This window comes from Scyliorhinus canicula, chromosome 13 (genome assembly GCF_902713615.1).
Source record: "Scyliorhinus canicula chromosome 13, sScyCan1.1, whole genome shotgun sequence".
Classification (NCBI taxonomy): Eukaryota; Metazoa; Chordata; class Chondrichthyes; order Carcharhiniformes; family Scyliorhinidae; genus Scyliorhinus; species Scyliorhinus canicula.
This window is the reverse complement of record NC_052158.1, coordinates 78,721,821-78,744,935: the sequence shown is the minus strand read 5'-3', so window position 1 is coordinate 78,744,935 and position 23,115 is coordinate 78,721,821. Positions and strand designations below refer to the sequence as shown.

Genomic DNA, 23,115 nt, shown 5'->3' with positions numbered 1-23,115 from the left:
CCCTATACACCCCCCCCCCCCCCCCCACCACCACCCAAGGGCAATGTGAGCCACAGCCCCCGAAGTGATGTCACCCCGCTATGGGGTCGCTGAGGGCCCCCTTCTCAGGCTTTCCCATCCAGCATTTGAGCACCACTCTCTTCCAGGACCCCCACTCTTTACCCCCCCAACCTTCCTGAGGCCTCTTCATACCCGCCCTGCACCCCACCATCCTTCTTACCCCCCCCATCCCCCTTTCATGGGCATGGTCCCCCCCCTCAGGCCCTGACACTTGGCAGTACCACCCTGGAACTGATACACTGGCTGTGCTCGTTATCAGCTTTGCAGTGCACCTGGGCACCGGGGTGGCAGTGTCAGAGTGCCTGTGTTCAAGGGGGAGGGCCAGCCTGCACTGTCCCTGACCACAAAGGGGCCTCTGATGGCCTGGGAGACCCACCCCCCCTCCCCCCACTGCGGGTGCTGTTCCGCCTGGTCCATATCTGTGGGGACCAGTGGACCAGTACTGAACGGCGCCCGGCTGGGGACTCCCTCGGGAAGACATTAGAGGTTGAGAGGCCGGTAGATCCTGGGTGAGTACGCCTCCGTAAATTTAAGGTGGCGCATTAGTTAGCACTGCTGCTTCAAGGCGCCGAGGTCCCAGGTTGGATCCCAGCTCTGGGTCACTGTCCGTGTGAAGTTTTCACATTCTCCCCGTGTCTGCGTGGGTTTCGCCCCCACAACCCAAAGCTTTGCAGGGTAGGTGGATTGGCCACACTAAATTGCCTATTGAGGCTTGGCCGCACCCATTGTGGGCAGGATCCTGATTGCGCACCTCACGAGGTACTGGTAGATCTTGTAAGGAATACTGGCTGCCAGGTGGTTTCTACTGCCATCTACTGGCCGCATCGTGCTCCCTAGTGGCACCTGGAGAGCCTGTGAGCGGCACTTTAGCACTGTTGCTTCACAGCACTAGGGTCCCAGGTTGAATTCCCGCTTGCGTCACGGCCTGTGCGGAATCTGCACGTTCACCCAGTGTCTGCGTAGATTTCCTCCAGGCGCTCCAGTTTCCTCCCTCCTTCCATAGGTCACAAAAGACATGCTATTAAGTGAATTGGACATTCTGAATTCTCCCTCCGTGTACCCGATCAGGCGCCAGTATGTGGCGACTGGGGGCTTTTTACAGTAATTTCATTGCAGTGTTAATGCAAGCCTACTTGTGACAATAATAAAGATTATCATTCTCATATGATGAACATGTATGGAAATGATTTCCTTCTTCTCTTGCCTCTCATTCTTTACAAGAGCAACAGGACAGCTGCCTTCATTCAGTTCTCCATCACTGACCCTTATAAATGAAACTATCATTGATTGACATAAAAGCCCATCTGGCAGCACGATGGCGCAGTGGGTTAGCCCTGTTGCCTCAGGGCGCCGAGGTCCCAGGTTCGATCCCAGCTCTGGGTCACTGTCTGTGTGGAGTTTGCACATTCTCCCCGTGTTTGTGTGGGTTTCGCTCCCACAACCCAAAGATATGCAGGCTAAGTGGATTGGCCACGCGAAATTGCCCCTTAATTGGAAAAAATTAATTGCGTACCCTAAATTTATATTAAAAATAAATAAATAAATAAAAGCCCATCTGTTTCACTAATATCTTTTAGGGAAGGAAATCTGCCGTCCTTACCTGGTGTAACCTATATGTGACTCAAGAACCACAGCAATGTGGTTGACTAACTGCCCTCTGTAATTGCCTAGCAAGTCATTCAGACCAAGGACAATTAGGGATGGGCAACGGATGTTGACTTTGCAAATGACACCCAAATCCCATGAAAGAATAATGAAAACAAAATTAATGATCGGCTTCCTGGGCAGACAGATGTTAAGCAGCACCAAGGTCAAAAGAACAATCTTTTATTCAGTGGAACCCTCTTTGTACCAATTTCAATTTGCTGGAAAACAACTAACCGTGGAGAATCACAAGCTTGTGCAATGGGTTAGACTTTGATAAAATAACAACTGGCATTGTGAATGGTACTGGCCATCATTAAAGTGCAAATTGGCCAGTAACTTGTGAGGAGGAAGACGCACCTTGTGAACTGTGAATCACCACAAGGTGCTTGCTTATTTACATTGCTTTGTGAAAATGGCATTTCATACTTAACCCCAGTTGGGATTTTCATGAAGTTGTTGCATTTGTAAGCTAAATGCCCACGAAACTCATCACAGAAAGCGAAGTCTAGTTAGTGTAAGCATTTTTTTACAACATGATTATTTTGGTAACTGCCAATCAATCTCTTGCTCAGAATGTGATTAAGTAAAAGTATGAAGTCTTATTCTTTCAGCTTGCGAATTTTTGGAGATTTAAAAAATGTCAAATTATATGATTTTACATTTATCCTTACTTTTCTTTTGTTTCTTTTTGTTCTCTCTTAATCTAATCTTTCTTTCACTATCTCTATTTCTGTTTGATTCATAAGAGCAAGAGTAGGCCATTTGGCCCATCAAATCAGTTCGGCCATTCAATAAGATCATGGCTGATATGATGGTAGCCTGAACTGCATTTTCATGCCTGTCCCCCATAACCCTGGACTCCCTTATCATTCAAAAATCTGTCTAACTCAGCTTTGAATATATCCAATACTGAGCCTACACAGTACGCCGTGGAAGAGAATGCCAAAGACTCAGGACCCTCAGAGAAGAAATTCCTCCTCATTTCAATCTTAAATGGGAGATCTGTTAATTTTATGCTGGCCTTCCTAGTTCTAGGGAAAATGATCTCACAGCATCTACCCTGTCAAGCCCTCAGAATCTTGTGCGATTCAATAAGATTCTCTCATTCTTCTCAACTCCAATGAGTAATATTTAAATGGTGAGAGATTGTGGAATTCCGTGGTACAGAGGGATCTGGATGTCCTGGTACATGAATCATGAGAGGTTAGTATACAGCAAATAATTAGGAAGACAAATCGAATGTTGGCCTTTATTGCAAGAGGGTTAGAGTATTAAGACAGGGAAGTCTTGCTACAGATGTACACAGCATCGGTGAGACTGAACAGAGAGTACGGCGTACAGTTTTGGTCTCCTTACTTAAGGAAAGATATCATTGACTAGGAAGCAGTTTAGGAAAGGTTCACTTGGCCGATTTCTGGGATGCAGGGCTTGTCATGAAGAGAGGTTGAGTAATTCAGGCCTCCAGCCGTAACTTCAGGCAATGTAACAGGTGGGGGCGCCCTAAAGATGTGCTGGGGACAATATCCCGGATGTTCCCAGGTAGATATTGCATGGCAATTGCCCAGCAAGTGTAAACTTCCAATGGGAAATTGTCCTGCACTGGGAACCATCCGAAAATGCGATTTCAATTGCAAATTTTGGATGGTTCTGGCTGCCTTAGATCAATAGTTACCCATAAAATGTTAGCTGAATTAAAACCACTTCTAGCTTCTGGGTAGCTATTGTACAGACTCCTGATGACAGCTATGTGACTCCCCTTGCCCTTGCCTTCTCCAGCTCTGAATTTGTGCAGTAATGGGGCGCCTTATCGATGTCTTTTGGAAATCTAATACACTGCAATATTGGTACCCATTATTCATCCTGCTTATTTGTTTGCACTGGAGTGCTACTTTGGGCTGCTGTAGAGTGCTTCAATTGAAGTTTTGTGACTGAGCCGAGCGGTGGCCTTGCAACGGAGACCATCGGGGCTCGCAACAGCAGCTTTCAGAGGTGACATCACAGGTCAGAAAGTGACGTGGGACCAACGGGCACAGCTGATTGGTGAGTAATTCCTGGCGGCCATTTTTTAAACAATATCAAATTGTAAGTAATTGCTTTAGCAAGCGGGATTATTTTTAAATAGGTGGGTGGGCCAATTAGAGCTGGCAGTCTCATCTCAAGATAACTTGAACGTTTGGCATTAGTAAGTGCATCCACGGTTGCCAGGCATCAGTGCGGTGGTGGGGTGGGGGCTTTCCACAGGATGACCTGTGTCTGTATCTTTAGTCCTCCGGCACCTAGGCCTCAAGGTGGGTTGGGGTAGGGATGGGAAATGGGGAAGGCATGGGGAAGGGAGGGAGAGTGGGGAGGCAGGGGGAGGCCAAGGTAAAGTGAGGAGGTGCAGGGGTAAGTGGTTGTGTAGTGGGAGGTGCGGGGGTGAAGGATGGAATGGGGACAAGGTGTGTGCTGAGTAAAGGGACGCCCCTGTCACTAGGAGTCTACCTCCAGGAATCTGACAGGCACCTACTTGAGTTGGGGACCCATCCGCTAGTACCAATTCTGGCAGCATCATCAACTTGCTTTTAAGTGGGCCCTTGATTGCTGATAATTAGCCACTCAGCTCTGGAACACATCAAGGAGCTGCCCTGATGCAAGAGTTTCTGAAAATCCCCATCCTCCTGCCTTCAAACCTCCTTTATATGCCTGGTAAGATTCTGCCAGCAGTGCTAATCCTGCTGTCCCTGTCATTAGCTAACACTTCCAGCAGGTTTGTGGGAAAACATTTTAAAAAACAAAACCTTGGTTCCAGCACCATCTCGCTCAGCATGTTTTCAAATAGAATTTGAATTGTTAGACTGCATCAATAATCCCACACTAATATGGACAATAAAGATGCTTGTCCAATGTTGATTTCTGCAGCTCGTGCCTTTGTTGGCAGGGTGCTGTATAACATTTCTAACTGTGGCCACTCAGATAGCAAAAGGGAACTGAATACCAAGGAAAGCTTTCTTCATGAGCGACATGTCTAGTTATGAATCAAAAGGACAAATCTGGACATTGAGGATCAAAAGCTTTAAGCTGTTGGAACCATTGCACTGCCAAAATGTAACTAGGTTAATTACAATATTTGAATGAATTCGTGAAATTACAATTGGGGTTTTGTCTTCTTGAATCTATTTTATTTGACAAGGTTTAAGTTGTATTGCTGACACACTTTAATAAATGTGGTGGAACCAATGTTTGGGCAATTTCATTTGGTCAAAGGAACAATTGGAGCTGATGTAGTAAAATGGCCACTTCTTGTTTCATTTAGAGAATTTGCTCAAGTTATTGGAGGTATCTTGTGGAAGGAAGTCTTCTTCTTAACCACAAACTCCTCAAGTACATTGGTAGAATTCTGCAACTTTTTTTTTATAAATTTAGATTACCCAATTATTTTTTCCAGTTAAGGGGCAATTTAGCGTGGCCAATCCACCTACTCTGCAGATTTTTGGGTTGTGGGGGCGAAACCCACGCAGACACGGGGAGAATGTACAAACTCCACATGGACAGTGACCCAGGGCCGGGATTCGAACCCGGGTCCTCAGCGCCGTGAGGCGGTTGTGCTAACCACTAGGCCACCGTGCTGCCCTGAATTCTGCAACTTTGACAATTATTTCTTTGGTCCCTAATCTGGGACAAATCTTGACCTACTTCTGTAGCCTCCCGTGGAAGATTTACATACTTGCAGGAAGTTGCTCTTCCTCAGCTCTGTCAGTGTTATCTTGCCAGACCAGGATCTGTTGACTGTGTAGAATATTCTCTGTATGACCTATGGAAGTAAACAGGTGACAAACCATAAATAACCCTCATTACAGCAGAAGTGAATACAAATCAGACACCCCCTATTACCAGGAGATAAGGGAAAGGGAAAATTGGCAGCACAGTTACATGCTTCAGCTTATAGACAGATATCCTATAAAACAGACAGGATAGCCTTGCCAGCCTCGAGCGTCATTCAATAAGCCTGGCCTCGAAGGAGAAATTACCATTCTATTTTAAATCACCTCACTATGACTTTTTAACAAAGGGATTAACATTATTCGCACACCAAGGAAACAAATAACACACTATCTACCTAATAAGGAGAATCATAGGATAGAGATCACCTTGGAGCACTCTCACTCTTTCCATGACATGCTAATTTGGAAATCCTTCGCACTTACTCATGCATACAAAAGTGGTTACTGTTGTCAGCTCTTTTCTTTTTTTGGGGACAGTCACGTGAATCTGATTTTTCTTTGATGCCAGGATCTCAAAATCCTTCTGCCCCTGCCCCTGCCCCCCCCCCCCCCCCCCCTTCCATTATTGAGATTGGTGTTTTGTGTCATTGAGGTGGATCTCGTTACATTTTAGGGGACACCGGGAAACATCCATACCATTTGGCAGAAACTAACACACTGTGTTAAAGAAGCAGCTTTTAATTTGCCGCGTCATTACAAAGGCAACGGAGGGAGATATAGGATAAATCAGGTCACGGGATATTGGCAACCCCAGCTCTAGTGGTCAATTCCTGATGGCTGGCGGTCTCGAAAGGGGGTAAGAAGAAACATACCAATAGCAACTTCCATCTATAGTCAACAGGTGGAAAACTATTTTACCACATAATATTTAAATATAATGTTAAAATTAAAGCACACATGAAACTGAACGGCAACTATGTGTTAAACTACAGGTTAACCCAGGCTCACCCTGGACTGCAAATGAAGGCACTTGAGTTTGACTCTCAGTCCAGTAATATTCTCATCACCTAGAGAATTTGCTCAAGTTATTGGAGGTATCTTGTGGAAGGAAGTCTTCTTCTTAACCATGAACTCCTCAAGTACATTGGCAGAATTCTGCATCTTTGACAATTATTTCTTTGGTCCTTAATTCTGCCACTGATAGCCTATTATCCAGTCTGACAATCACTGGGACAGATCTACTTCTGTAGCCTCCCGTGGAAGATCAAATATGCCAGCTACCTCTCTCCATACAACCACCCCAACTGCTCCCAACCTCCCAATTTGTAGTGTATTCACTACAAATATTGTGTTGGCCTTCATAGCAAGAGGATTTGAGTATAGGAATAGGGATGTTTTACTGCAATTAGGGCATTGGTGAGGCCATACCTGGCGTGCTGTGTGAAATTTTGGGGTCCTTATCGGAGGAAGGATGTTCTTGCTATGGAGGGAGTGCAGCAATGTTTTACCAGGCTGACTCCTGGATGGCAGGATGATCATATGAGGGCAGACTAAATCAGTTGGGATTATATTCATTGGAGTTTAGAAGAGTGAGAGGGGATCTCATAGAAACTTATAAAATTCTATCAGGATTAGACATGGTAGATTCAGAAAGAATGTTCCTGATGGTGGGGGTGTCAGAACTAAGGGTCATAGTTTGAGGATAAGGGGTAAACCTTTTAGGACTGAGGGGAGGAGAAATTTCTTCATCCGGAGAATGGTGAATCGACCATAAAAAGTGGTTGAGACGAAAACATCGTGCAATTTCAAGAAAGAATTAGATATAGTTTGTGGGGCGAAAGGGATGAAGGAATATGGGGAAGGCGGGATCATGGAACTGAACTTGATGGTCAGCCATGAACATAATGAATGGCAGAGAAGGGTCAAAGTGCCAAATGGCCGTCTCCTGCTTCTCTTTTCTATGTTTATATGTATGTTTGCAAGGGTACTGTCTAGTAGCGAAGTTAAAGTGGAGGGAAGGTAAGATTTGGCAATGTCAATTCATGAATCGTACTTGGGCTAATGCTACAGAATGCAATTTACGTGACCTGCATTCATCAATCATAGTCATCTGGCTGACAGTTACAGACAAAGACAGAATGCAGAACAAGCACACAGCTCAACAAAGGAATATTATTTATGGAAGGCAGGACTTGGATGAAGTTTAATTTTTAACCTTCAGAGAATTTTGGAAGGATAGACTACTTCGGAACAATGGTAGTTTAAACAATATGCCTTCAAGCTGAATAATAAACCATCAAATACCAACATATGCAAAGCAGGACCAAATATTTTCCTGGTTTAGAATAGGAGAGCAAAATGTCACGGAAAATAATCAGAACAAGGGTAGAGAAAAATTATGCCGGTTATCACAGTCCAGCAAATATTGCGACCCAGTTTTTGTGTAACAATAATCAATGTTGCACTTCGATATTGTATTTATCTTTGATTTTATGTGCCTATTATACATACGTATTTTCCATTTTCTCCCCTCTTGCTGGGCCACACACCCTATCAACATCAAAAAAACACTAGGGGAAGGATATCGTAATCGGCAATCGGGTGGAGAATCCCTTCCGATGCCCAAATCGGGGGCGGTGCCGGTTTTCAAGTCTCCGCCCCCTTCAAAATGGCATCATCGCGTCGCGCCGCACGCCATTGGAACGGCGATGGCACACCATTGGAAGGCCCTCTCCCGATGCTCTGCCCCCGATGCGCCAACTTCCTGACCGTGCGGTGACGTGTGGTCTGAATGGTCGGGAACCAGGCGTGGCAGCCGCAGACTGTGTCCAGCACTGCCACAGTCGTCCGGGAGCCATGCTACTGGCCCGGAGGGTTTCTCCGAGGGCTGGGGGGGACGGGCAGGGGTTATCCTGTGGGACCGTATTTTGCAGGTCGGTTGTGCATGGCCAGCGCCACATTGTAAGGCGCGACCACTGCAGGTCGTCACCGTGCGCATGCGCGCCCACGGACCTGGCCATTCTCTGGCTGTTTTTGCATGGGAGCTGAGACTTTTACCCGGCGCTGCTGCTAGCCCCTCACCGGTCCCGGAATCGGTGAGGGTTCAGCACCAATTTTGGCTTGTAAAACGCCATAGTTCTCACACCATCATCGGCACATAACCGCAGAAACGGAGAATCCAGCCCTAGATTTGCCATAACTGGAGTATCATGTCCAATTCTGGGCACCACACTTTAGGAAGAACTGGAAGATCTTACAGAGAGCGCAGAAGAGATTTATGAGAATGGTTCCAAGAATGAGGGACTTAAGTTAAGTGGGTGGGTTGGAAAAGATGAAGTTGTTCTCCTCAGAGCAGAGAAGGTCAAGAGGAGATTTGACACACATTCAAAATCACGAAATGTCTTGACAGAGTAGATGGAGAGAAACCATTCCTCTTGCTGGAAGGATTAAGAATCAGAGGGCACAAATTTAAGTTAACTGGCTAAAGGACCAGAGATGATATGAAGAAAAACACCATATGCAGTGAACGGTTATGTTGTGGAATGCATCGCCTGGAAGTTGATGCAATCAAACCTTTGAAAATGAAAATAGAGAAGTGCATGAAGGGAACAAATCGCAGGGGAGGATGGGGGTGCTGGACTACCTGAGGTAAGTTTCCAGAGAGCCTGCAAAGGTTCAATGGGCTAACTGCCCTCATTCTACGCTATGACCATTCTTTGATCTCTCATTCACAAAGGCATTTCCTGGACAGGCTGCTCTCACCATTACTACCTTTGATTAGTTACTCCTAGGTGTGCAAGTGGCAAATATAATCTTTATCTTTCTTGTTGTCACAAGCAGGCTTACATTAACACTGCAATGATGTTATTGTGAAAAGCCCCTCGTAGCCACACTCCGGCGCCTGTTCGGGTACACGGAGGAAGAATTCAGAATGTCCAAATCACCTAACAAGCACGTCTTTCGGGACTTTTGGGAGGAAACCTGAGCACCCGGAGGAAACCCACACAGACACAGGGAGAATGTGCAGACTCCTCACAGACAGTGACCCAAAGTGGGAATTGAACCCGGGACCCTGGTGCTGTGAATCAACAGTGCTAACCATTGTGCTACCGCGCTTCCCATAAATACTGTTCTACTGTGAAAACTGGATCCCTGTAGATTTGGGGACTGAATTTGTACCCACTTCATTCATTTTAATCTACAACGGAAGACTAAATTTAGACTCACGGTAACATGCGAACCAAAAGAAAATAAATAATGTTTTTTTAAAAAAAAATGCTATTCTCCTTTTTCTCCCAAATTTACACGCCCCAACAATAAACAATAATCAGTAACAAATATGTCAATTCCCAAATCAATAACAACGATCCCATCCTCCCACCAAACCCCAAATATTAGCCCGCATGTTCACATAAACAAATGACAAAAAGGAATCAGGAATCACCCATAGCCACCATTAACACACACAGCCCCCCTCCCGGCAACCCCCCCCCCCCCCCCCCCCCCCCCAAAACTAATGTTCGATGTTATCCAGTTCTTCAAAGTGCAGAATGAATAATGCCCATGGATTGTAGAACCCCTCCATCCCCTCACTTCAAACTTAACCTTCTCAAGAGTCAAGGATTCCAACAGGTCCCCCCGCCACGCTAGGGCACAGAGGTTGCCCTCCAACCCATCAGGATCCGCCTTCGGGCGATCAACAAGGCTAGGCTACAACATCTGCCTCCGCACCTGTTTCCAACCCGGCCAGGTGGTTGAAGTTTCAGTTGGTGATTACTTTGGGAATAGCGATCACAATTCCGTAAGTTTTAGAATACTCATGGACAAAGACGAAAGTGGTCCTAAAGGAAGAGTGCTAAATTGGGGAACGGCCAAATACCACAAAATTTGGCAGGAGCTAGGAAATGTGGATTGGGAGCAGCTGTTTAAGGGTAAATCCACATTTGAAATGTGGCAGTCTTTCAAGGAACGGTTGATTAGAGTGCAAGACAGACATGTCCCTGTGAAAATGAGGGATAGAAATGGCAAGATTAGGGAACCATGAATGACGGCTGGAATTGTGAGACTAGCTAAGATGAAAAAGGAAGCATACACAAGATCTAGGCGAATTAAAACTGATGAAGCTTTTGAGGAATATCGGGAAAGTAGGACAAATCTCAAACGCGCAATAAAGAGGGCTAAACAGGGTCATGAAATATCTTTGGCTAACAGGGTTAAGGAAAATCCCAAAGCCTTTTATTCGTTTATAAGGAGCAAGAGGGTAACTAGAGAAAAGATTGGCCCACTCAAAGACAAAAGAGGGAATTTATGCGTGGAGTCAGAGGAAATGGGTGACATTCACCAAGGAGAAGGACATGACGGATGTTGAGGTTAGGGATGGATGTTTAAATACTCTAGGTCAAGTCGACATAAGGGGGAAGTTTTGGGTATTCTAAAAGGCATTAAGGTGGACAAGTCCCCAGGTCCGGATGGGATCTATACCAGGTTACTGAGGGAAGCAAGGGACAAAATAGATGGTGCCTTAACAGATATCTTTGCAGCATCCTTGAGCACGGGTGAGATCCCGGAGGACTGGAGAATTGCTAATGTTGTCCCTTTGTTTAAGAAGGGTAGCAGGGATAATCTAGGGAATTATAGACCTGTGAGCTTGACTTCAGTGGTAGGCAAACTGTTGGAGAAGATACAGAGGGATAGGATCTATTCACATTTGGAAGAAAATAGACTCATCAGTGATAGGCAGCATGATTTTGTGCAGGGAAGGTCATGTCTTACAAACCTAATAGAATTCTTTGAGGAAGTGACAAAGTTAATTGATGAGGGAAGGTCTGCAGATGTCATATAAATGGACTTCAGTAAGGCGTTTGATAAAAAGTTTGCCATGGCAGGTTGATGGAAAAAGTGAAGTCGCATGGGATTCAGGGTGTACTAGCTAGATGGATAAAGAACTGGCTGGGCAACAGGAGACAGAGTAGTAGTGGTGGAAGGGAGTGTCTCAAAATGGAGTAGGGTGACTAGTGCTGTTCCACAGGGATCGTGCTCGGACCACTGTTGTTTGTGATATACATAAATGATCTGGACGAAGGTACAGGTGGTCTGATGAGCAAGTTTGCAGATGATACTAAGATTGGCAGTGTTGCAGATAGCGAGGGGGACTGTCAGAGAATACAGCAAAAAATAGATAGATTGGAGAGTTTGGCAGAGAAATGGTAGATGGAGTTCAATCCAGGCAAATGTGAGGTGATGCATTTTGGAAGATCCAATTCAAGAGCGGATTATACAGTCAATGGAAGAGTCCTGGGGAAAATTGATGTACAGAGAGATCGGGAGTTCAGGTCCATTGTACCCTGAAGGTGGCAATGCAGGTCGATAGAGTGATCAAGAAGGCATACAGCATGCTTTCCTTCATCAGGCGGGGTACTGAGTACAAGAGTCGGCAGGTCCTGTGCTGTAATTTTCTTTGTTCTTTGGTTAGGCCACATTTGGAATACTGCGTGCAGTTCTGGTCGCCACATTACCAGAAGGATGTAGATGCTTTAGAGAGGGTGCAGAGGAGGTTCACCAGGATTGTTTTTGTTGGAAAGACGGAGGTTGAGGGGGGGACCTGATTGAGGTCTACAAAATTTTGACAGGTATGGACAGGGTGGATTTAAGCTTCTTCCAAGAGTGGGGGTGTCAATTACAAGGGTCACGATTTCAAGGTGAGAAGGGGAATGTTTAAGAGAGATGTGCGTGGAAAGTTTTTTACGCAGAGGGTGGTGGGTGCCTGGAACGCTTTACCAGCGGAGGTGGTAGAGGCGGGCACGATAGCATCATTTAAGATGCATCTAGACAGATATATGAATGGGTGGGGAACAGAGAACGCAAATCCTTGGAAAATAAGTGACAAATTTATATAAAGGATCTGGATCGGCACAGGCTGGGACGGCCAAAGGGCCTGTCCCTGTGCTGTAATTTTCTTTGTTCTTTGTAACCCTGGCTGGTCCGACACTCCGAATATGGCCTCCTGGGGGCCCGGGTCCAGTTTCACGTGCACTACTTTAGAAATTACCGTAAAAACCTCCTTTCAGTAATCCTCTAGCTTTGGACCAAAACACATGAACGTGATTAGCGGGGACCCCCCCCTGCGCAACGTTCAGACATATTTTCTACTTCAGAGAATCGGCTCATCCTCGCCTCATGAGGTGTGCTCTGTATACCACGTTCAGCTGCATCAGCCCCAACCTCGCACACGAGGTGGAGGCATTCACTCTCTGGAGCACCTCACACCAGAACCCCTCCGCCATATCCTCTCCCAACTCTTCCTCCCACTTTGTTTTGATAATGTGTGTTTTGTTTAAATAAAATTTAGAGTACCCAATCCTTTTTTCCAATTAAGGGGCAATTTAGCGTGGCCAAGTAACCGTCTGCACGTTCTCCCCGTGTCTGCGTGGGTTTCCTCCGGTTGCTCCGGTTTCCTCCCACTAGTCCTGAAAGGCATGCTGTTAGGTAATTTGGACATTCTGAATTCTCCCTCCGTGTACCCGAACAGGCGTCGGATGTGGCGACTCGGGGGTTTTCACAGTAACTTCATTTCAATGTTAATGTAAGCCTACTTGTGACAATAAAGATTATTAATTACCCTGCACATCTTTTTGGGTTGCGGGGAGTGAGACTCACGCAGACACGGGGAGAATGTGCAAACTCCACACAGTAACCCAGGATCAAACAAGGGTCCTCGGCGCCGTGAGGCAGCAGTGCTAACCACTGCACCACTGAGGGTTATACTGTGTGTATAATGCGTGTTTAAATTAAAATGACCAAGCCTTTAGTGATCAGCCACACACACTGGGAAAGTGAATTATATCAACCCATACAGCTGATCTCCTTTAGGGCGTGAAAGGGTCAAATCTCAATATTCAGAGGCTTGTGGCTGCTCTTGTAAAATTTCCTGCAGATGTCACGGAAAGAGTTTTCTTTGTTGACTTTTAAAAGTGGAGGGTGGAGCCATCATGATAACAGTACTTTTACCGAGTTTGCAAACAAGGGACACAATGTGATGCAAACCTACTTCAACCATCGTTTAAAACACAGCACAATTGAGTAATCAGGGCTGTACCATGTAATGCATTGTGACCAGTGAAGGCCTTGGAGAAGAATGCTTAAGAAACTATTCCTCTAAAAGCTCCCCATTGACTCACTGATATAGTCCTTTCAAATCTTTCTGAACAATAGCATGGAAGACTCAATTTCAGATTGTTTCCAAACAATAGCCTCATTGTGAAGTGACAGTACAATTAAAAAATAATCATCAGACCATGCTTCAGAACACAGGAACTATTTCACAGCCTAGTGCTAAGTATGAAATTTGAAAAAATACAGTTATCAAACCTTAATCTATTGGGAAACTCTGCAAATATTAACACATTCTTGGGAACCTAGCCTCTGAAGGTCAATGTCTAAATCCAAAGATATCAAAATATTATCATTGCAGAAAACTATTTTTATTGCATAGATCAACTTAAATAAGTTACAAATATAGAGAAAACAGTTGCCAGATCGACAGATGTCCACCTTGGGGCTGTAGATTCCCTCAAATCATTCCCTTGAGTTTAGGAGCCCCATCTTGAAATGTATCCAACCTGATCTTACCGTGGTAATGTAGCGTGAATGGAATTCTGGTGCATCCTTCAGAAACGTTAGACCTGGATGTGTATCCACGATATCCTGGGAAAGACATTTAAAACATAAAGTTAGCCTTTATGCCTGAATATGGTCAACTGGCAAAATCAACATTGCCTTCACTCAGCATTGCGTAGATCATGGCGACTTTGAAACAGAAGAAACTGGAGGAGGCCATTCATTTACTCAAGCTCAACTCTACCATGGATGATCTGTAGCAATACTCCATTTGCCTGCCATTGTTCCTGACCCCTTGGTGCCTTCACCCAACTAAAGTCTATTGACCTTCAGTTCTGAAAGCTCCAATTAACCCAGAACCAAATTGTGGGGATTACAGTTCCAGATGCCTACTACCACTTGTGTGAGAAAATGCTTCTGAACTTCACTCCTGAATGACCTGTCTCTCTCATTTTAAGGTCATTTCTCTTTGGCCTTTGAACTTCCCCACCAGAAACAAAGTTTCTCCTGGAGGGGGTTTTGCGCCCATGTTCTCCATGAGCGCAAATGGCAACATGAGGGGGGATCTTATAGAAACATTTAAAATTATGAAGGGAATAGATAGGATAGATGCGGGCAGGTTGTTTCCACTGGCGGGTGAAAGCAGAACTAGGGGGCATAGCCTCAAAATAAGGGGAAGTAGATTTAGGACTGAGCTTAGGAGGAACTTCTTCACCCAAAGGGTTGTGAATCTATGGAATTCCTTGCCCAGTGAAGCAGTTGAGGCTCCTTCATTACATGTTTTTAAGGTAAAGATAGATAGTTTTTTGAAGAATAAAGGGATTAAGGGTTATGGTGTTCGGGCCGGAAAGTGGAGCTGAGTCCACAAAAGATCAGCCATGATCTAATTGAATGGCGGAGCAGGCTCGAGGGGCCAGATGGCCTACTCCTGCTCCTAGTTCTTATGTTCTTATGAGCTGGAAAACGAGAATCTCGCCGGTGGGATCTCGTTTTCAGATTTTCCCCAGCCCTTTCCAGTGAAGGTAGGAACCCTCATTTCAGTACAATAGCATATCATGAGTGGGCTTCCCCGCTATACTGTTCCCCCTACAAAAGGAATTCCCCCTCACTGACCTGACGTGACCTCGGCGAGGTTTACAACTGCTGTTTTAAAATGAGAACCGGGCAACTGGAACTTGCTGAGGGTCCCCCCCCCCCCCCCCCCCCCCCCACCCCCCCCCCACAGAGGCCATGCACATCACCCCCCAACTCCCCGATACACTGAGATGGCACCAGCCCACATGATGAACCCTCTGCACAGACCTCCTCAACTGAAGCCCCCTCCCCAGGCAGTCGCAGGGGGCAGTGCAAATGTACTACTCACTGGAACGACGGAGGTTGAGGGGCGACCTGATACGAGGTCTACAAAATTATGAGGGGGCATAGACAGAGTGGATAGTCAGAGGCTTTTTCCCAGGGTGGAGGGGTCAATTACTAGGGGGCATAGATTTAAGGAGCAAGGGGCAAGGTTTAGAGATGTACGAGGCAAGTTTTTTTTTTACACAGAAGGTAGTGGGTGCCTGGAACTCGCTGCCGGAGGAGGTGGTGGAAGCAGGGATGATAGTGATATTTAAGGGGCATCTTGACAAATACATGAATAGGATGTGAATAGAGGGATATGGACCCAGGAAGTGTAGAAGATTTTAGTTTAGATGGGCAGCATAGGCTTGGAGGGCCGAAGGGCCTGTTCCTGTGCTGTACTTTTCTTTGTTCTTTGATTGACGTCCCCCATCTATAGTAAATTCTGTGCCCATTTCACCCTCAGTGCTTCCACCAAGTGGCATTCAACATTGAGGAGTATGGATTCATCAGTTGAGGGATCCAGTGCATGGTAATCAGCAGGTGGTTTCCTTGCCCATGCTCGAGTCCAGAGTTGATGTTGAGCACTCCCAGAGCAATTCCCTCCCTCCCATCATGTCTGCTGGGTCTGTCCTGTCGGCGGGGCAGGCCATATCCAGGAATGGTGATGGTGGTGTCTCGGATATTATCTGTAAGGTACGATTCCATGTCTAGTCTGTTTACTTAAATGATTTTGATATGAATGTAGGAGGGTTGATCAGTAAATTTGCCGACGACACAAAAATTGATTGGATGGTAAATAGTGAGAAGGATAGCATTCGATTATAGGAGGGTATAGATGGGCTGGTCAGTTGCAAATGCAATCCGGATAAGTGTGAGGTGATACACTTGGGCAGGACAAACAAGGCAAGGGAATATATAATAAATGGCAGGAACCTGGGAAGCACTGAGGATTAGAGGGACCTTAGTGTGCATGTACACTGATCCATTAAGGTAGCAGAGTTGATGCATTCAGTGGTTAAGAATGTTATACTTGCCTTTATTAGCCGAGGCATAGAGTTTGAGAGTAGGGAGGTTATGCTGGAACTGTATAAAATGTTGGTTAGGCCACAGCTAGAGTATTATGTGCAGTACTGGAACCCACATTACAGGAGGGATGTGATAGCACTGGAAAGAGTGCAGAGGAGATTTACCTCCAGGATGTTGCCTGGAGAGTTTTAGTTATGAAGAGAGATTGGGTAGACTTGATTGAGATGTGTAAAATGATGATGGGCAGGGCAGCACGGTGGAGCAGTGGTTAGCACTGGGACTATGGCGCTGAGGACCAGGGTTTGAATCCCGGCTCTGGGTCACTTTCCATGTGGAATTTGCACATTCTCCCTGTGTCTGTGTGGGTTTCACCCGCACAACCCAAAGATTTGCAGGTTAGGTGGATTGGCCATGGTAAATTGCCCCTTAATAGGAAAAAAATAATAATTGTGTACTCTAAATTTATACTTAAAAAATTATGATGGGCACAGACTAAACAGGAAGAAACGTTTCCCCTTAGTGGAGGGATCAATGACCGGGGGCATAGATTTAAGGTAAGGGGCAGGAGGTTTAGAGGGGAAGTGAGAAAAAACTTTACGCAGAGGGTGGTGGGAGTCTGGAACCCGCTGCCTGAAAGGGTGGTGGAGGCAAAGACACTCAGAACATTTAATAAGTATTTAGATGTGCACTTGCGATCCCAAGGCCTTTTAGGCTGTGGGCCAAGTGCTGGGAAATGGGATGACAATAGTTAAGTGGTTGATTTTGACTGGCCCAGACTCAATGGGCCAAGGGCCTTTTCTGTGCTGAATGACACTATGACTGCTCTCGCGATTTCAACACAAGCTCCCAGATGTTAGTAAAGAGGACCTTGCAATGTTGACAGGGCTGTGTTTGCTGTTGTTGTTCCGGTGCCTAGGTCGATGGTTTCATTCCTTTGTCGTGTTTGAATACAGTGGAGTGGTTTGCTGGGCCATTGCAGAGGATATTAAATGTCAAGCACATTGTTGTGGGTTAAGAGTCACATGTAGGCCAGACCAGGTTTTCTTCCCGAAAGGACATTAGTAAACCATTTGGGCTTTTATGAGCAATGGTTTCATGGTCAGCACTGGAGTTTTAATTCCAGATGTCTATTGATATGGCATGGCGGGATTAGAACCTGGGTCCACTCTGGTCCTCTGGATTATTAGTCGAGCAACAATACCACTGTGCCACCTCCACCCCAGATATGGGTAAAGGCTACTTCATTACGTTTGAGTTGCAAAATGGAACTGAACACTGTGCAATCATTAGGAAACATACGCATGTCTGACCTTGTGATGGGAGGAAAGTCATTAATGATGTAACTGAAGATGATTGGGCCGAGGATGATATGGAACTCCTACAGTGATGTTCTGGGTCTGAGCTAAATGACATCCAAAGACCACCACAGCCATTTTTCATTTTGCTAGCTATGACTCTAACCTGTGGAGAGTTCACTCTGGCCTCCCCTGCTATTCTTATTAACTTCAGTTTGACTAGGGTCCTTGGTGCTACACTTGGCCAAGCGCTGCCTTAATTTCAAGGATAGTTGCTCTGAAATTCAGCTCTTTTGTCTATGTTTGGCAAAAGACTATAGTGGTGTCGGGAGTTGAGTTGTTCTAACACAGGGGTGGGCAAACTTTTCCGTGCAAGGGCCACATTCAGAAATTCACAATTTTAAAGGGCCGCATAGTATATTAAGTAAAATAATTAATATTTTAAATAGCCAAAATAAAAGGTCTTTAAAGAAAAAAAAGCACATTTATTTGAAAAACAAAGTAACTCAGTAAGTAACAGAACAATGTCAATGAGAATGATGCATCTGACTGCAGTCATTTACCAGTTTGTTGAAATCAGGTGTCAAGTTGCTTGTGCTGATCCTTAACACTGACAGAAGCACAGCCTGGCCGAGTCAACGATAAAAACGCGCGTAGTGGGGTGGATGAGTGGGGCTGCCTTATTGGTCGGTTTAGTTGGGTGTGCGACCAATAGGAGTCCAGGTTACAAACAATAATAAGGCTTATTATTTATAACCTGGACTCCTATTGGTCGCACGCCCAACTAAACCGACCAATGAGACAGCCCCACTCATCCACCCACTATGCGCGTTTTTATGCGGCCCACCAATGAGGTGCCCAGAATCATAACCGGCATTTTTGAAAAGCCGCCGGGGAAAAGCCGCTGAAGTAAATGCGCTTATTGAATAAGCGCATTTACTTCAGCGGCTTTTCAAAAATGCCGGTTATGATTCTGGGCACCTCATTGGTGGGCCGCATAAAAACTTTTGTCGGGCCGCAGTTTGCCCACCCCTGTTCTAGCAGAAACAAAACTGAGCATTGGTGAGCAGGAAATTGGTGAAATCTGCTGCTGCTTGATTGCACTGTTGAATAACCTTTGCAAGGTGCTTCTGATGATTGAGAGTAAACGGAGGGGTGGAAATTGGCCGGTTTTGATTTTCCACATGGTCAAGTAGATGCCAGCGTTTTAGTTGCATGTAACAGCTTGGACGGAGGCTAGTTCTGGAGCTCAAGTTTTCAGCTCTGCAGCCAGATATCCGCTTTGCAGCATCCACTGCCTTCAGCTGTTACATAAGATCATGTGAAGCAAATCAAATTGCTGAAGACTGTCTCCTGTGAAGCTGGGAACCTCAGGAGAAGGCTGCGGTGGATCATCCACTTGGTACTTCTGGCTGAAAATCGTTGCACATGCATCAGTCTTATCTTTTGCAGTGATGTGCTGGGTTCCAATATTAGCAGATGGGATGTGCAAGAAGCCTCCACCTTATGTTAGTGGTTTGAATATCCACTGTCATTCATGACTAGATGTGGCAGGACTGCAGAAATGTTTCCTGGTCTGTTGATTGTGAGACCACTTAGCTTGGTCTATAGGATGCACGTGGTCTTGTATTGTGGCACCTCTCTTAAAGGTATACCTAGTGCTGCATCTGATGTGCTGTGCCACAGTCCCCATTGAACATGGTTCAGTCCCTTAGCTTAATGGTATTGGCTGAGGAAGAGATATGCTGGACTTTGGTGTTACAGACTGCAGTGAGTCTATTGCCATCGGTAGCCGACTGCTCCTCCTTATGCTGCTAGATCTCTGAATCTATCCCATTTAGCACAGTGCTAGGGTCACGTGACATGATGGAAGATGCCCTCCATGTGATCATGACAATTTTAGAGTTTCATGGTCACCATTGCTGATGCCATTTTTTCTCCTAAATTCCAGATTTATTTAATAAACTAATTTAATTTTCTCAGCTGCTACAGTGGGATTTGAATGTGCATCTCCAAGTCAGTAGTTTGTACTTTGGATTACCAGTTCATAGACTAAAGGCCTGTGATAAAATTCGGAAGCAAAGGTAGCAGGTTGCCATGAAAAATTGATGATCTATGAAAAGACGTAACAGAACATGAGCTCATATCATAATTCCACTTGTTGAGAGTTGTGCTAGGAGCTCCTCAGCAATGGCTCAGGGGTACATTTGTCTGCATCTGCTCTTGCTAGTCTCATTACTGGAGTTTACAGTATTGGTGGCACAGGCCAGGATAAAGGCACTTATCTTTCCACATGGAAATAGGACACAAACTACTGGAAGAAGGAAGGCAAGAGTAAAAAAATATCCTGAGGTTATACGTGCTTAAACTGACCAGCATGTGTTTTTATGGGCCGGAATTCTCCAGCCGTGGGGATTCTCTATTCCCAGTGGCATGCCTTCAATGGGGAATCCCATTGACAAACGGCGGGAAGAGATATTCACGTCGCCAGCGAATGGTGCGCCGCCGAGAAACAGGTGGCGGGTTGACCGGAGAATCCCGCCCCTGAAATCTAAAATAAGAATATTCAGGACAATGAACTGACCTGAATTTGACCAACATGGATTATTCCGATTCGGACAAAATTCAGTACTAGCTTCCTAATTTTATACTTCGTTCTCCTGGATCACAATTTCTATTTTAATCACAGCATTTCCTCCTCTTCATTTAACATTTCTGTCATCAACATCATAGGGACGGCTGGACCGGAATGTAATAAATATTTTGGCAAATGTGAATATTTGATTCCACATCCAGCAAAAACTGAACAGCCTCCTCTTTGAAATGTGCTGTAATATGATCAGTGGAAAATTCTACCAGTCCAGAGTTTTATTTAACGCACTTCACAGCAACATTGTGGAAGATGATCTGTTATCTGTCGCTGCAGCTAAAGCCCTATTGAAGGACTACTTAAAAAGGACAGTTTGCCTAACTACATTACAGCATTCTGGAACCTGTGATAATGGTCTGCTCGCATTAGTGGTCAATCACATGCCTGAGTTGCATATTTCTAGCTCCGACAACATGCCAATTGATGGATATCTTAGTCACATTTGTACAAGTAGTCAGAAACACCATTCTCAAGTTGACGTGCTAAATAATTTACTTCAAAATGTTTTTCAATGTGTTTAATAGGTTGGGGTGGTGGTGGAAGTGAGGCAGGCAAGTTTTAGCAAAGTAAAATTATGGAGGAGGAGAAAAAAAATTCAGGGAAATAAAAACAACCTTGTGTCACTTAATATAAAATAAACCTTATAATAGAATACGGAGGGTTGAACGTCTCATTAAACTGCCAGGAAAAACCAAGTGGAGCAATCTGTGCTTCAACAGATGGAGGAATTTCAAATCAACAGGATTTTTCTTAGATTTCCACAACGAGCAAGGACATGGGCAGTGACAGGTGGGCACAGAGCATTTATTTAAAGAAAATTTTTTTAGAGTACCCAATTATTTCCCCCCCCAATTATGGGGTAGTTTAGCACGGCCAATCCACCTACCCTGCACATCTTTGAGCTGTGGGGGTGAAACCCACGCAGACACGGGGAGAATGTGCAATCTCCACATGGACAGTGACCCAGAGCCAGGATCGAACCTGGTACCTCGGCGCCAAGAGGCAGCAGTGTTAACCACTGCGCCACCGTGCTGCCCTACTCCTAAATTACTGCCCATTCCCATGCAAACAGATTCCAAGGCACTATCTTAAAAAAAGTAGGGCAGCTCTCCTGGTCTGAAATTACCATCAACCAACAGAACCGATTATCTGATCACTGAGGTTTGTAGGCCCCTTGCTGTGGGTAAAATGGCTGCCACACTTCAAAAGTAAATAATGAGATGTACTTTGGGATGTGCTGAGATGATTAAAATATGCTACATCAATGCAAATCCTTTCTTTTGTGCCAGTGCAACCAACTGAGACAACCCCTAATGTATTACTGTAAGCATTCTTGTGTGATTGCCCAAGGTAATGAAAATCTGTATTACAAGGGCCTCTGCTATTAATGGTCACAGTTTACAAGCATTCTACAGTAAGACTGCAGTCTTGTAAAACTGGTCGGACTTCACCACTGTCCGCACTCGTAGCTGGATTGTGAGAGATTCTTTTGGACAGATTAATAATTAGAATATTCAAACGTGATGCGGCTGAGGAAGAATGAAGCTGGCCTTTTCAACCAGCATATTTCTCCAAAATCACCAATATTTGTGTGCCCTCACAACTCTCTCAAAATTCATTATTTGAGTCCTCAGTTGATGTAGCTGTGTTAGTGCTTACACACGTAATGCCCGGTCCTGCGAGGTGCTGGTTTCTTTTTTGCCTTTAGAACTGTCAGTTGGTTGTCGTCGTCAGCTACAAACACACAAGAGCGACATAGAATCACTACAGTGCAGGAGGCTATTCGGCCCATCGAGTTCACAGATCCTCCAAAAAGACCACTCTACCCAGGTCCGCTACCAGTACTCACCAGAGGATAGTACTGAAAGGCAATCTGGGAGAAAGCAGTGCAGTCGCCACAACTTGGAAGGGGATTTAGGAGGACCCACTGCCAAAGAATGGAATAGCCTCAAATATTACGTTGCTGTAGTGTTTCCATCCCTCCTTCCTCCTCAAGCCAGAAAACCAGAGGGAGTGAGACAGGACTTTAGGAGAGCACCAGGCCTGCGAGGGGCACTCTTCCAAGCGTGGATTTAAGAAGGCAGCTGATTGGAAGTAATTTAGCATTTAACAGAGGATTAGTCATGACAGTTAGTGGGGCTTGGTGTTCCGCCTGCGACATGTGGTCAAGCATGAATGTTGACTGTGGGAGGAAACTGGAGCACCCGGAGGAAACCCACGCAGACCGTACAAACTGCACACAGAGTCAATCAAAGCCTGAATTGAACCTGTTGAACCCGAGCCCCCTGACTCTGTGAGGCAGCAGTGCTAACCACCATGCCGCCATTCCGCCGGGCATATGTTACAATGTGCACAACTTGCCTAGAAACAGCGATAGCGTTATTTTTGGGCATGTCCCTACGTGGTTTCTTTGTACAGGAAGGCATGTGGCACAGTGGCTAGCACTGCTGCCTCACAGCTCCAGGGACCCTGGTTCAATCCCAGCCTTGGGTAATAGCGTGGAGCTTGCGCTTTCTCCCCACGTCTACATGGATTTTCTCCGGGTACTCCAGTTTTCTCCCCCAGCCCAAAGATGTGCAGGTTAGGTGGATTGGTCTAGCTAAATTGCCCCTTAGTGTCCAAAAGGTTAGGTAGGGTTACTGGGTTCCAGGGATAGGATGGAGGTGTGGGCTTAAGGAGGTGCGCTTTCCAAAGCCAGTACAGACTCGATGGGCCGAATGGCCTCCTTCTGCACGGCAGAGATTCTATGATGATTCTGTGAAAGTTGCTGAGTGAGCAG

General features: G+C 45.5%; 1 protein-coding gene across 6 annotated transcripts in view; it reads right to left on the bottom strand.

The window, feature by feature from the left end:
- The window catches only part of ppp2r3a (protein phosphatase 2, regulatory subunit B'', alpha), a 468,043-nt gene that overhangs the window by 27,222 nt on the left and 417,706 nt on the right, over positions 1–23,115 (bottom strand). For all 6 annotated transcript variants that reach the window (XM_038815671.1, XM_038815670.1, XM_038815673.1 and 3 more), the window contains 2 exons: positions 14,037–14,111; positions 5,411–5,497 (listed from right to left, as the gene is read on the bottom strand). In XM_038815671.1, coding sequence (XP_038671599.1) covers positions 5,411–5,497; positions 14,037–14,111 — 162 coding nt within the window. The remainder of the gene's footprint in view (positions 1–5,410; positions 5,498–14,036; positions 14,112–23,115) is intronic.